The sequence below is a fragment of the Dermacentor silvarum genome, chromosome 7 (genome assembly GCF_013339745.2).
Source record: "Dermacentor silvarum isolate Dsil-2018 chromosome 7, BIME_Dsil_1.4, whole genome shotgun sequence".
Lineage (NCBI taxonomy): Eukaryota > Metazoa > Arthropoda > Arachnida > Ixodida > Ixodidae > Dermacentor > Dermacentor silvarum.
The window spans coordinates 62,866,445-62,879,896 of NC_051160.1; the positions used below are offsets into that span (position 1 = coordinate 62,866,445).

Here is a 13,452-nt window from a genome sequence, read left to right on the forward strand (position 1 = left end):
GTGCTCGGAACAAATGTGTTTGTGGAGGGGGGGGGAGTTGAGGGCAGGTTGGCGTGCGTCACCTTTTCTAGGGGCGCATGGCTGTCAGCGTGGCTGAGCGTATAAGCAACCCATGCGCCCTGTTTTAGATGTAATCTGGGCCGCGATTTTGTAGCGATGCCTTCCGCTCTATTATATGCCACTCTTATCATCCACCGTTCACGGCCGGCTGATCGCTTTGATAACGTGGGTGGGGCGTTGCTCTGACCACTGACAAAGCGCGAAAAGTGCGAAAAAGAATATCGTCGGAGAAGGAATCACTACAAAATCGCGGCCCTGGCTTCTGCACAAAGAATAGGCGAGCTGAGATGGTGCGGCATCGTGCACTGTCTTCCCGTACGTTTAGTTTTGTTTTAGTGCTAGGGGTTGCGCAATCTCGAGTTTTGGATACGCGTTGAAGCGAGAGACAGACGAAGCATTTGCTCCCCGCTGCTCGCGTTTTCCACTATGCCGTCACCCCACTGTGTGCTGACACTATCAGCCACGGGGGCTAAGGGGACGCGAAAGCGTGGCTGGCTTTGCTTCATACCACCGATGTGAAGATATCGTCGCTACAGCACGAAACTATCTTTTGTCGCTGGCTCTCAAATTGAACAACATTTTTTTTCCCCATGCAAATTTGCTTTTTCCAATTGCCCGATAATTTGGAAATTTTGTGGCTTCTTCCGTGTTAGAAAAATGCACCAGCGACTGCACTTATTTGTACAAAAGATATAATTTCATTATGTCGAAATTTCAATATAACAAAGTAAATTGCGGATTTTTAGACTTCGTTATATTGAGGTTTAACTGTAGTTGGTGATCCATTTCTTACACAAGAGCTGGCTCAGGTTTTTGTTTGATTGCATTCATGGAACCAAACAAGGTGCATATTCTGTCAATTCCTTACAACAGCCAGCACTCAAATTTTGCTGTGTGTGACTGCACAGTCCAATTTCACGTCTCTGCATACCCAGTTGCCAAAGATGACCATGCTAAGATTATATGAAGTGGACAAAGCGGACACAAGAAACAATGCAAGTCCAGACGCGCTTGTGTATGACAGTACATTATGCGCATAGATCAAAGAACAGCTGTAGTAATCAGGTTGACGAAGCCAGTCTCTGTCCTTCCTACAGTGTAGACAGATGTAGGTGCTCAGACAAAAGTGCACACGTGCACAGTGAAACGTAGTTAATACATACCTCCTTACAGTGCACCAACGGTTAAAATGTAATAATAAACGTAACTAATCCCTGCTTCAGTCTCCAAAATGCGTAATGCACTGTTTGGCTGCTCAAGCAGTAGTGACTCATCATATTCATTTGCCTACCCATCAGTACAAATACCATGATGACTTTTTTTTTTTAACTATGGCTGCTTCGACTCACTGTCTGGCTAGTGCCACTCGGTGTCGCAAAAGATTGTCGGTCTCTTTGAAATGAATTCACCGTAGGGCGATGTTCTTTTATTTGTTGCTAAGAAACCAGGTACGGTGCAGCCTACTGTTAAAGGGAATACATGAGTTGTGGGGATCGAGGTGCCTTCCCGCGCCTCGTCCCCCAGCTCGCGCGTGGCGCTTAGCTCGATCCCCGGGAACCGCCGCCGTAACGGCAACATGGCGGACATGGCGAGCGCGCCGGACTTACTTTCCCGCGCAAACCGTGCTTCTCCCCCCCGGGATTGGACTCGCCCCGCGAGACACGTCACCGGGACGCGCCCTGATTGGCCTCCCGCGCGGCGGCCCCCGGGCACCCTCTCCACCCGAGCTCTCGTCCGCTGAGCGCTTCCTCGCCGCAGCAGAGGCTCACAGGCTCGCAACGAGGTGGTTACATGAGACCTTTGTTCTCGCGACTCCTCGTTATCGCGCTTGGCGGACCGCTACCCGGTTAGCCCTAGCGCAGCGGGCGCGCGTACTCGATCGGTCTTGCGGCGAGCCTTGGCCCGTAAGCGCCGTGACTGTAGCACTGAGCTGTACCTTGGGTGAATAAACCCGTGTTTGTTGGCGATCTGACTCCGGAGCCTTCTCTGCGCCGTGTCGGAGAGTCGACGAACCCTGCCGTAGCGCCTTTGTGCGTTGCGGAGTGGAGGAGCGTCGTGCCCTTTCCTGACCGTCGCTCGTAGGGTAAGCCTTGTGCAAACCCATCTCCACATAACTGGCGCCCAACGTGGTTTCGGCATGGCATCAGAGCAGGCCCCTTCACGGCCCTCGTTCCTGCCTCACCCCCTGGCTGCGGACTTATCGTCCTTCGGAGCGAACGACACCGATAGCACGAGGTAGGTTCGCCTTCGCGACCCTCTGCTTTCGGCCACCGGGAGCGATCCCTTCCTTGGAGCGCCCTAGGTGATGTCGACAGCTCGGATGTGTACGCTAGTCCTATATAGCCACGCCAGTTACGGGTTTTATCAACTGTTTGAGACGCGCGGGGAGCAGGTGCCTACTAGCCCCTCCGGCGTGCTGTCTCCGCTCGCTGGCCTTTGTCCCGAGCTCAGTTGTGCCCAACGTGCCGCATCGGAGCCACCCCGCTTAGATGCTCGCACGAATACGCTCGCCGGCCTCCCTTTGTCCCGAGCGTCGTTCGCCGCGCCATGTGCCGCATCGGAGCCACCCTGCTTAGATGCCGGTACGAATACGCTCGCCCGCCTCCCTTTGTCCTGAGCGTCGTTCGCCGCGCCATGTGCCGCATCGGAGCCACCCTGCTTAGATGCTCGCACGAATACGCTCGCCGGCCTCCCTTTGTCCCGAGCGTCGTTCACTGCGCCATGTGCCGCATCGGAGCCACCCTGCTTAGATGCGCGCACGCATACGCTCGCTGGCCCACCTTTGTCCCGAGCGCCTTTCTCGGACGAATACGCCACGGTGCAGCCTTCCTGCTACGCCGTAGGTGCGAGCTCGCTCGCTGGCCTTCCTTTGTCCCGAGCGCAGTTCGGTGTCCCGTGCGCCGCAGCTGAGCCTCCCTACCTCGCTGTTGGTGCAAATTGCTCGCTGGCCTCTCCTTGTCCCGAGCGCAGCTGGGAAGCAATGTCGAGCGCGAGCCACCCCGCTCAGCCGACAAAGTCGCCGCGTTTTCCGCCTACCGCTTGTCTCATGCGCGCATCCAAGCGACATTTTCGACGTGCGTGAGTCACCCCGCTCCGCTGTCGATCCGTCTGCCGGTCATGTGAGGCCTCATGCGCCTGTCGGAGCGGCAGCCCAGCTCTTTGCCGTTTACTGGCCCCATTCGGTCGGTCGTGCATTGAGCGGACCACCTGTCCGTTGGTCCTTTTTGCTCTCCGGAAGTTCGCGTTAGCGTATGTGCCGTTTGCCGTGGAGACGTACAATCCGGCTTAAGCGCTTGTGCGAGCCATCGGGCCGCCTCGCGCGCTGGGCGTTGACATGGCAGTGGTACCTTGTTCTGCGCTACCGGAAAGGGAGTTCAAACGTGGTGGCGGACGCCTTGTCGCGAGCCCCTGTTTCGGCGTTTGATCCTTTGGTCCGCCACTCCCGTGAGCATTTGCACCAAGTAGAAGCTGGAGCCTCAGTCTCCAATGGCTCAAAAGGCGCGAACCTCATGCACTTAGTAGAGACTGGAGCCTTGTGTCTCCAATGGCTCGAAAGGCGCGACCCCCGACGGCGAAGCGATCCTCGGATTGCCAGCCCCGGGAGAGGACGTTTACCTGGTGGATCCCGTTACCTCATCGGGTATTGTCTTCAGCAGGCAAGAGCTGCTAAAGGCTCAGCAGAGCGATCCATTTTGTAAATAGCAATCGTTGACGGGCTCAAAGAGCCGAGCTCCCAAGAGGAGCGGGGCGGCAAAGCCGCCGGGCGCACCCGGACAGCTGGTATTGCTGTTGGCGCCGAGTGCCACGCAGCTTGTATTGTTGCGGGCACGTGGGATCCGTATCTGCTTAAGCAGAACGACCCGTTTTGTAAATAGAAATCGTTGACAGGCTCCAAGAGCCGAGCTCCCAAGAGGAGTGGGGCGGCAAAGCCGCCGGGCGTACCCGGACAGCTAGTATTGCTGTGGGCACGTTGGATACGTATCTGCTTGACGCCGATAAAGCTCTCCTGCGCTATATCCCATCTGAGGAGGCTCCCCAGGAGTCTTTCAAGGTGGTGATAACCCGCAGTCTAAGGAAAGCCACCCTGAGCTATTTCCACGACTCGCGGGTGGCCGGACATGCGAGTGGCCTTAAGACTTTCCAAAAGTTGTGCCGCTCCGCTACCTGGCCAGGCATGAAGCGTGACGCTCTTCACTACGCCCGCTCATGCCGCGTGTGCCAATGTGTGAAGCCTCGCGCGGGCAAACCCCCTGGGCTCATGCAGCCAATCGACAGCCAGCTACCCTGGCAAGTCGCGGCCTGTGACATTATGGGACCTTTTCCCAGAAGCCGGCGAGGCTACGTTTTTCTCCTGGCTGTCACAGATCACTTCACGAAATGGGTTGAACTTTTTCCCCTTCGGAAGTTAACGGCACGCGCAATCTGGGACAAGTTGACCGAGGTCTTTAACCGCTTTGGCTTTCCGGCGGAGCTGATAACGGACAACGCGTCCTACTTCACGGCCAAGATGTTCGTGGATGCGTGTGCTGCCTTTGGCATTAAGCACCGCAAGACAACCACGTATCACCCACAGGCCAACCCGACAGAACGGATTAACCGGAACCTCAAGCCCTTGCTCGCGGCCTTTGCCCAGCAACATAGGGATTGGGATGTCTGTCTTAACGAGATAGGCTTCTCCTTGCGGTCCACGGTGAACCGTTCGACTGGGTACACGCCCGCTTTCCTCAACTTCGGGAGAGAGCTGCCAAACCCCATGGACCGCGTTCTGCGGACCGGCAGCGGGGCGTGCGCCACGAAAGCCGGCCTTTCCGGCTACGCGGCGGAACTGCGCTCACGGATGGACGCGGCCCTTGACCTGGCCCGTTCCAACCTGGCAAAAGCGCGAGCTGGACAAAAAGCCCAGTACGACCGGTCACATAGGGACGTGCACTATGGTGTCGGCGATCTCGTCCTCAGACGCAACCATGTCTTGAGTGACGCCGCCAAAGGCATCTCTGCCTCCCTGTCGGCCAAATGGTTGGGCCCGTACCGAGTGGAGACCAAAATGTCCCCTCTGGTATACAAGCTGGCTGACTCCCAAGGGAGACCAGTCGGCGGTCCAGTTCACGTCTCGGACCTCAAACCTTTCGTTGCCCGTAGCAACGACTGGGGAGAGGGGGAGGCGGTCAACGAACCGCAGGCAAACCGTGATACGGCTGGCCCCAGGCCACGCCACCGGTACAACCTACGGAAACGCACCTAGGCAGGTTTTCTCCCACCAGCTGGTAGCCGGACTTTATTCCCTACCACGCCGATGAACGGAGAGACACAGCTACGGTGCGAAGGCGCACGTTGAAGTGGTGACAGGCCCTTTTGGCCTAATATACCCTCTCGTGCTCACCCGCCTTCTGACGCGCCTAGTCAGCTTTCTCCCACTAGCAGGTAGCTGGACTTCATTCCCTACCATGCCGGTGAATGGAGAAATGTAGCTACGGTGCAAGGGCGCACATCGAAGCGGTGACAGGCCCATGTGGCCTAATATACCCTCTTATGTGTTGCCCAAGCCTCAGCCTGGCAAACGCCCCTTTTTGGGCTGTCAGCCAGGCGGGCAGCTTCCTTGGCACGCCGGCTATGCCGGGGGGCGTTCCTGTCCACCTTGCGTCGTCCAGTCTGCTCCCTGCGCCTGGCTCCACTGTGCCACCAGTCTTGCTGACCACGAAGCTGGCTGTCCCTGGTCTTACCATGCCAGCCTGTTGCTGACCTCAAGGCCTGCTGCTCCTGGTCCTTCCGCCATGAATGACTCCTGCCTCTGGGGGCCACGAACCCGTGCCAGCCTTGCCTCCTGCTGCCTAGGCTGCCGCTAATTGTGGCTGGTCCCCAATCAGGCGCTGACCCCTGGCCGAGGAGGGTCACTCCGGCTGCCGCTGCTGACCTGGCTGCCGGTTATCCCGGCCTGCTGTTCCTGCGCAATCCGGGGAGCCCAGTGACTTCTGTGGTGGCTGCTGCGCCAAAATGGCAGCCACGCCTCGCGCGTTCCTGGCTGCTCCAGTCCGGCGGACCTCGAGTGTTGCTGGCTGTACCATGGTGCTGCCCTGCCCCGTCCTTCCTGGGCTTCCGACTCTTCCACCTGGCAGGGGGTCCTTCCAGTGTGCGGAACTTTGGTGGCCAAGGCAAACCCCTGGCTTTGTGTTAAGAGAAGCGACGTCTTCACCTTTTTGGACTGCTGTGGCCCCTTCTCCCTGTCCTGGTCCTGAGGAAGACGACGACACCCTCTTGGACTTTGCCCCGTTGGCTTAGCCCTCTTTGGCTGAGTCAACCTTGCCACTTGGCCTCGGTCAGCCACTTTGGAGGCTGGCCTCGGTCTTTAGGAGGGGGGAATGTGGGGATCGAGGTGCCTTCCCGCGCCTCGTCCCCCAGCTCGCGCGTGGCGCTTAGCTCGATCCCCGGGCACCGCCGCCGTAACGGCAACATGGCGGACATGGCGAGCGCGCCGGACTTACTTTCCCGCGCAAACCGTGCTTCTCCCCCCCGGGATTGGACTCGCCCCGCGAGACACGTCACCGGGACGCGCCCTGATTGGCCTCCCGCGCGGCGGCCCCCGGGCACCCTCTCCACCCGAGCTCTCGTCCGCTGAGCGCTTCCTCGCCGCAGGCAGAGGCTCACAGGCTCGCAACGAGGTGGTTACAGTGAGACCTTTGTTCTCGCGACTCCTCGTTATCGCGCTTGGCGGACCGCTACCCGGTTAGCCCTAGCGCAGCGGGCGCGCGTACTCGATCGGTCTTGCGGCGAGCCTTGGCCCGTAAGCGCCGTGACTGTAGCACTGAGCTGTACCTTGGGTGAATAAACCCGTGTTTGTTGGCGATCTGACTCCGGAGCCTTCTCTGCACCGTGTCGGAGAGTCGACGAACCCTGCCGTAGCGCCTTTGTGCGTTGCGGAGTGGAGGAGCGTCGTGCCCTTTCCTGACCGTCGCTCGTAGGGTAAGCCTTGTGCAAACCCATCTCCACAGAGTGCAGACTACATTCAAAATCTTCCCTCTGGCAAATGTACAATCACCTTTCTTTACAGCAGATGATTTGTGTTTCGCGTCACTGGCCCCTTTTCTACACCCCTGTAGAGTACATCGACATAGCGTCAGCCGTCACTTACAGCTAGAGCACAAGTAAAATCAGAGCTGCACAGAATACAGTAGAACCTCGTTCATAAGTTTAGGAGAAAAAAAAAGTGAGGAAAAACGTACTATCCAGGAAAACGTATGATCCGAATTACTGAAAAAATATTGCAGACACAACTGTTCCTGAAATCTATGTAACGAGAACCAGTTGTGCTAATGATTACAGTACGAGACGCCAATGCGTGTCGAGATGGTGAGGTCCAAGCAGCCCGAGACGCACATTCTCGTTTTTGCTGCTTCTGCAAGCTTACATTTGCACACCTTGAATTTGGTCTGGGTCAGCAACTTCTTCGGGGGAGGGGGGGTATTTTGGTGGGAAGTTTAGACGTGCTCACTCAGCGAGAATCGTGGCACGAGACGAATACTTCGATGCACTCTGTTTTGCTGTTGCGTAGCCACAGTGTTTCAAGATGGCGACGGGAAACTAAAACGAAATCGAGCTGGTGGGCGCCAAGTGAATATGATGCTGCGAAAGCCAAACATGATGCTCACTTCATGCCGTCTGTAGCAGGGAAAGATGGAATGGAACGGTGATGCGTTTGGGTTATCCCTAGGGGTGTGTGAATATCAAAATTTTCGAATACAAATGGAATATGAATACTTAGCTTCAAATATCGAATTGAATAATGATATGCACGTGCATTTATAAGAAAGTTAGCTGAATTTGTTATGTTGGAACATTGCATTTGCATTGTCCATGTTAGAAAACTAGACTAGTAAGCTGTTATGCTAAAACATTGTGTACAGTGGAATCTGGATTATACGTCCCCCGGTCATGTGACGAGCCACCTTTTATGATGGCATTGGTTTGGTCCCGGCAAAACGCCCATAGAAATAAGCTATTAAAAACCTCGATTAAATGACACAATTTTACGCCGACCTCGCCTCGTATGAGCTCTGGTACCATACGAGAGACAGAAAAAAAATGAAAGCCATAGCAGACGCAGGCTGGCCCTTAAGCACACTGCAGCTGGCTGATAATGAGTGTGCAATACCGTATTTACCCGAATGTAACACGAGGAGTGATTTTCCAGTCACGCGAAATAATAAGAATAACACGAGATAAAAGGAAAAAGATGTGGTACCTTTATTCAAGGAATCACAATTCGGAAACTAGTTCTTTTCACTCATCGTCGTCTGAAGAGGAGACGGCGCTTTCCTTGGGCGGTATTCTCGGGTGATCACTTTCATAGATAGTTTCACTTTCGCGAAATTTCGCGTGACTCGGCACTGAAAGCATCCCCGCCAAGTGCTTCTGGTGCTGTCCTAAGCACACTATCAGCGCCAAGAGCACTGTTCTTTGGTGTTCGATGCTGGGACGAGCAGACTCTCACGAAAGTGAAACTATCTCCAAAAGTGATCTCCCAAGAATCATGTCATCTTCCGTGCCATCGAACTTGTTTGAGATTTAAGTACTTCTTAAAAGATTGCACAACCATTTCATTCGGGGGTCAGTACCAGGCCACTTCAAGTTCCACAGATCCTTTCTGACTGGCCTCGCATTTGAGAAGGCCTGCCGCTGGTACCGCCATCCGCAAATTGTCGACTCGTTGACGTCGTGACACAGAGCTGTGGCGGACTTTCCAGCTACTCGGCCATCAAAATTGCTCGTCTCTGGAAGCAGCCATCATACCGAACGTGCTGCATCGCCATAACGCTGAGTCAAACCGCAAAAGGCTGTGGGGTCTTGCGACATCGTAACCAGTCACAAGCACAGCGAAAACAGCATCGATTCCAACCAAAAACAAAACAATCCCGTGACCTCGTTGCCAGCCATAGCTAACTAGCCACCGCGGGGGGTACATTACAATCAATAAATACGGTAATTTAGCAGTGCAGGTTCGTGCCGCGTGCTTATTCAGGCGGTCTGTACCAGTTTTTTGGGCAAGACTGAGCGTCACTGCCTATATTCTTAGTTTCACTAATTATAGGACGGTTTTGCGTGGTCCCCTGAAAGTCGTATAATCAGGGTTACACTGTATTTGGGTCCCCTTAACTAGGAAAATTTTGTAATTCCCAGTAGCTGTCCTCGCCAGCCTGTGCCTTAGTATACACACCAAATGCCCGTAATGTCGGAGGCATTTGACCCTGTGCCAGTCGTCACTCATCGCACTTGCTGTCAAGCAATAAGCTCGAAATGGGATTGTATCAACGAGGTTCTACTGTATACTAATGGCTATGTTGGTAATCCATACTGAATAAAACAGCACGAATAGAGGACAAGGAAAGACGCGAGGTGGTTTTTTCTTCCTTCTGTTTGTGCTGTTCTATTCAGTAAGAGCTGCACATTACAGTGTTCCTTTTAACAGCGGACCACACTGTACATACATGTGTTACGTGTGGACTTGTTAAATGAAAACTGCGAAGAAAGATTACTGTGCTAAATTGGAGAAATAAACAAGTGCTCTTCAATGGAATTATTATTGGGGGATGAAGGAAATTCATTGCATGACAGACCTCACTAAATCGAGGTCCTTGCAACTGTGATTCTAAATACAAAGCATACCACTTTCTCAAGTTGCTGATTACAAACACCACATGCACGCATGTACACGGAAGAATGAACAAGAGAAGCGCTCATGTAAATGACTGGAGCGTGCAAATTGAACCAAACGCATATATACCTGTCCCATGATGACTGGAGGAGCGCCACCTGGCGGGGCTTGCGAGGTGCCGAACATCGCATCGGTGCCGCTGGTGCCAAACGAGGAAAGCATCTCCACAGCTGTGGGACTTTGCGCTGGCAGCGTGAAGTGCAGCAAGGGTGGACTGTCACCTGGCAGTGCTGATGCAGCCCCTGTTACATAAAAGCAATCAAAATAATGTACAGGTCATTCTGCTGTTGTGCTTCCTGCTTAGGAACAAGTTGTTTTGGGCGGAAAGAACTGGCAGGCTGGCACAGCTGCCTCCCACTTTCTGGCCAAATTTTTAAAGGCTAACTGTAACGAAATTTCGCTGCAGAAATACCTGTTGAGCTTGTCTTGGGAACAAAGCAACTGCAGACGAGGGAAATTATATTTGCAGTGCATTCGAGATGGGTCCGTTCTGCCTATGCCCCGCCTGACCAGGTGTCACGTAGCAACGGCAATTCACCTCTGCTGTAAACCCGTATGTAATTTTATCCTTTTGACTTCTGCAGTACAGATTCTTTTTTCCCATAGTTTCTCACTATATTACCTAGAGGGAAAGTTGTACGCATGGAAATGCTGGGATGTGGCGGCTTTGGATCGACATTGTTCTTGCAAAGCCAGGCCACCTTGAAGGCACCTTTGGCTAGCACCGTTCCGTAGGTCACAATGAGTCTATTCTACACTAAAGCAGCATGTAAAGAGCTGTTTTTTCCTTAATATTAAATAAAAACATTTTTCATTTAATCACGCGGACTTGTGCTTGCATCTATAATTATATGAAACGTAAAAAGTACCAGTGGGTGACTAAAGTTGGAAAACAGGCGAGAAGGTGCGCGCTCGCTTTGCGACTGTTCATCATCTGTTCTTGTTTACCAACACTTGCCTACGCAGTGGAGGCGAGTACATTTTATTGAAAGACGTAATACGAGTGAATGAAAAAACTCTGTGAATATTTTATGTTAGGAGCACTTATCTGTGCAGCCACGACCATGCTTTAGGCCAAGCCACGTTCGAAACAAAGCCCCGGACACCCGTATCCTGGCATTTCTAAGGTGGCACAATGCCTATTAGGAAACTCACATAGACCGTGGCGTCAGATTTCCCTCTAGGTAATATTTTGAGAAACTGTTTTTTCTATGCTTCACCACCAGGCCTGACACGGAGGGTTCCTGCCAAGAGGCGCGGATCGACCCGGCGGCGCAGCATGCTAAAGAGCGGTGGTTAGGTACATGCTGCTTTAGGGGCTGCAGACCAATGAATAATGACACATTGTTTCTGCGAACTTGTCTTATTGTAAAATAACCATTTGGATGTTCATGTTCATAGTTGGGCAGAGCATACACAGAGTGGGCCCATGTGGCACGTAATGACAAGATCACCTCCCTGCAGATAAAGACGAAGCCGGACAGATAACAGCACCTGTGGTCAATAATCTTTCTGCTTCATGTTCATCTGCTGGTGCTGTGTTTCCAAGATAAATGTGCTGTGTGCTTAGTAATCACAGATTTGCTGTGGACAAAACAGGCTGGTAATGACCACAAACATTGTATTAAAGTAAATATAGAGCAAAATACTATCTCTGCACCGAATTTGAGTATGGATGAGCCAGGAGTAATGTACAGTGCTCAGCGATTGACACGCAATACTCGGACAACATGGTGGCCAGCACCTTTTTGCGTCACCGGTGGGCGCTGGTGACACCAAGATGATGCATTTTTGTGTGACCTGAAAGTGAGAATCATGTTGATGCATTTGGCCTCCTACGCGATCACCCAGCGACCACTGGTGGAGCAAAAAGCGCCGGCTGCCATGCTGTCTGAGTATAATGTTTCAGTCGCTGAGCACTGGCACTCCTATTTATAAAACAGGCAATACGATAGCTTACTCAGCTTTTCAGTTATATTACAAGTTTGTTACAAATGCATAGTAGTGCATGTGTGCTAAAGTATTCAAGACAAAGGTATGGGCTGCTAATCATGTAGTCAATTAAGTAAATGGCATTCAATTTGCCCTGTAGCAGGCGACGTGAGCAGAGAGAGAGAGAGAGAAAGCTCTTTATTGAAAAAGCAGAGTGATTGGTCAGCGTATGACTTGAGCCCTTGGCACAAGGCGCATATACATGCTGAGTCTCTGACAGCCGTGTGGCCCGACAAGCAGCTCCTCAGCAAAGATAACAAGAGCAGCTCACACCGCTGCAGAATCCAGACAACATGTACAGTCGAACCTCGATATATCGAACACGGATATATCGAATTATTGCCTATATCGAACGGTTCCTATATCACGCGGGAAATCGCATGCATTTTTAATTTTTTATTTCGAACGATTTTTGACGCATAATGGATATATCGAACTCGGCCACCCCAGACCGCCCGCGCTCCGTTGACAGGCGGCGAGCTTTCCCGCAACACTTTCGAAACTAGCGGCAGCGCGGTGGGCGTTTACGACCACTGCACACATCGATGGCGCCGAGAGCGCCACTTGAACGTAGCGGCGTGCGCACGCCGCATCCTTGCAGCGTCGACGGGTCGACGCACTGCACTTGTTGGACTAGCTCCTCCCCGTCGTCGCATCCCTGGTCGCATCGATCGTTGCGCTCGTAGCCTCGTTGTGTTCGTGTGTGTGGAGTTAGGCCTGTCGCACGTCGTGGTGTGTGTAACGATGGCTGCAAACGCTAAGAAACGGACGACTCTGACTTTTGCTGCTAAACTAGAAGCAATCCAGCGCGTCGAGAATGGCGAGAAGAAGTCGAGCGTCGCAGAAGCGTTTGGCATACCAAGGAGCACATTGAGTACGACAGCACTGGTACAACAGCAGAGCGGACAGATGTGGAGATCGTCGCCAAAGTTACTGCTGAGCAGCCAAATAAAAACGCTGCCGAGATGGATCCCGCAAGCGCTGATGATGCCCCGCTCCCTACATCAGCTGAGGTCATAGCTGCTCTGGCCCTTGTGGCGGCGGCGGCGCGATTGAAGGCACCGGCCTATCACTTGTGGATCGCCTGGATTACATTGAGGACGCAGTCGTCAAACACGCCATTGCAAACAAAAAGCAGGCTACCCTTTTTCAGTATTTTAAGCGGACGCAATAAATGCTTTGTTTGAATCCTCAAGTGAGTACTTACTGCACCATGATTGGTTCATTGGTTGTGTTCCACAAGTTTTTGACGCATTTTTTACTTGATTTTTTTTATATCGAATTCTGGATATATCGAACTATTTCGCGATCGCCGCGCTGTTCGATATATCGAGGTTCGACTGTATAGTTATTGTAATACAGTATTCAAGTAAAGTCTGTCGAAGGTGACAGACTACTCCAAGGAACAAAAAAGTAGACCCACTAAGGAGTTCGTTGAAAACCGTGCGATGAGATACATCTCCTAACTAGTACTGCTTCAAGGAATAAAAAATATTTGAAGTTTTCCATTTTGTCGTCGTTTGTTAATTCAACCTTTCAAATAATTTGACCAAGTCATGCGGTCCCACAAGGGTCGAATTAAGGGAGTCGGCTGTATGTGTGAAGCGTTTCAGTAAAACAAGTTGGAAGGTGGGGGAGTCAGCTATGTGCTGTCGATGAAATGACACAGTGCTGGGTGTTTTCCCTTGGTATCA

General features: G+C 52.6%; 1 protein-coding gene across 1 annotated transcript in view; it reads right to left on the bottom strand.

The window, feature by feature from the left end:
- LOC119458913 (zinc finger protein 106-like) overlaps positions 1–13,452 on the bottom strand; it is a 129,201-nt gene that overhangs the window by 47,920 nt on the left and 67,829 nt on the right. The window contains exon 4 of the mRNA XM_049670759.1: positions 9,836–10,008. Coding sequence (XP_049526716.1) covers positions 9,836–10,008 — 173 coding nt within the window. The remainder of the gene's footprint in view (positions 1–9,835; positions 10,009–13,452) is intronic.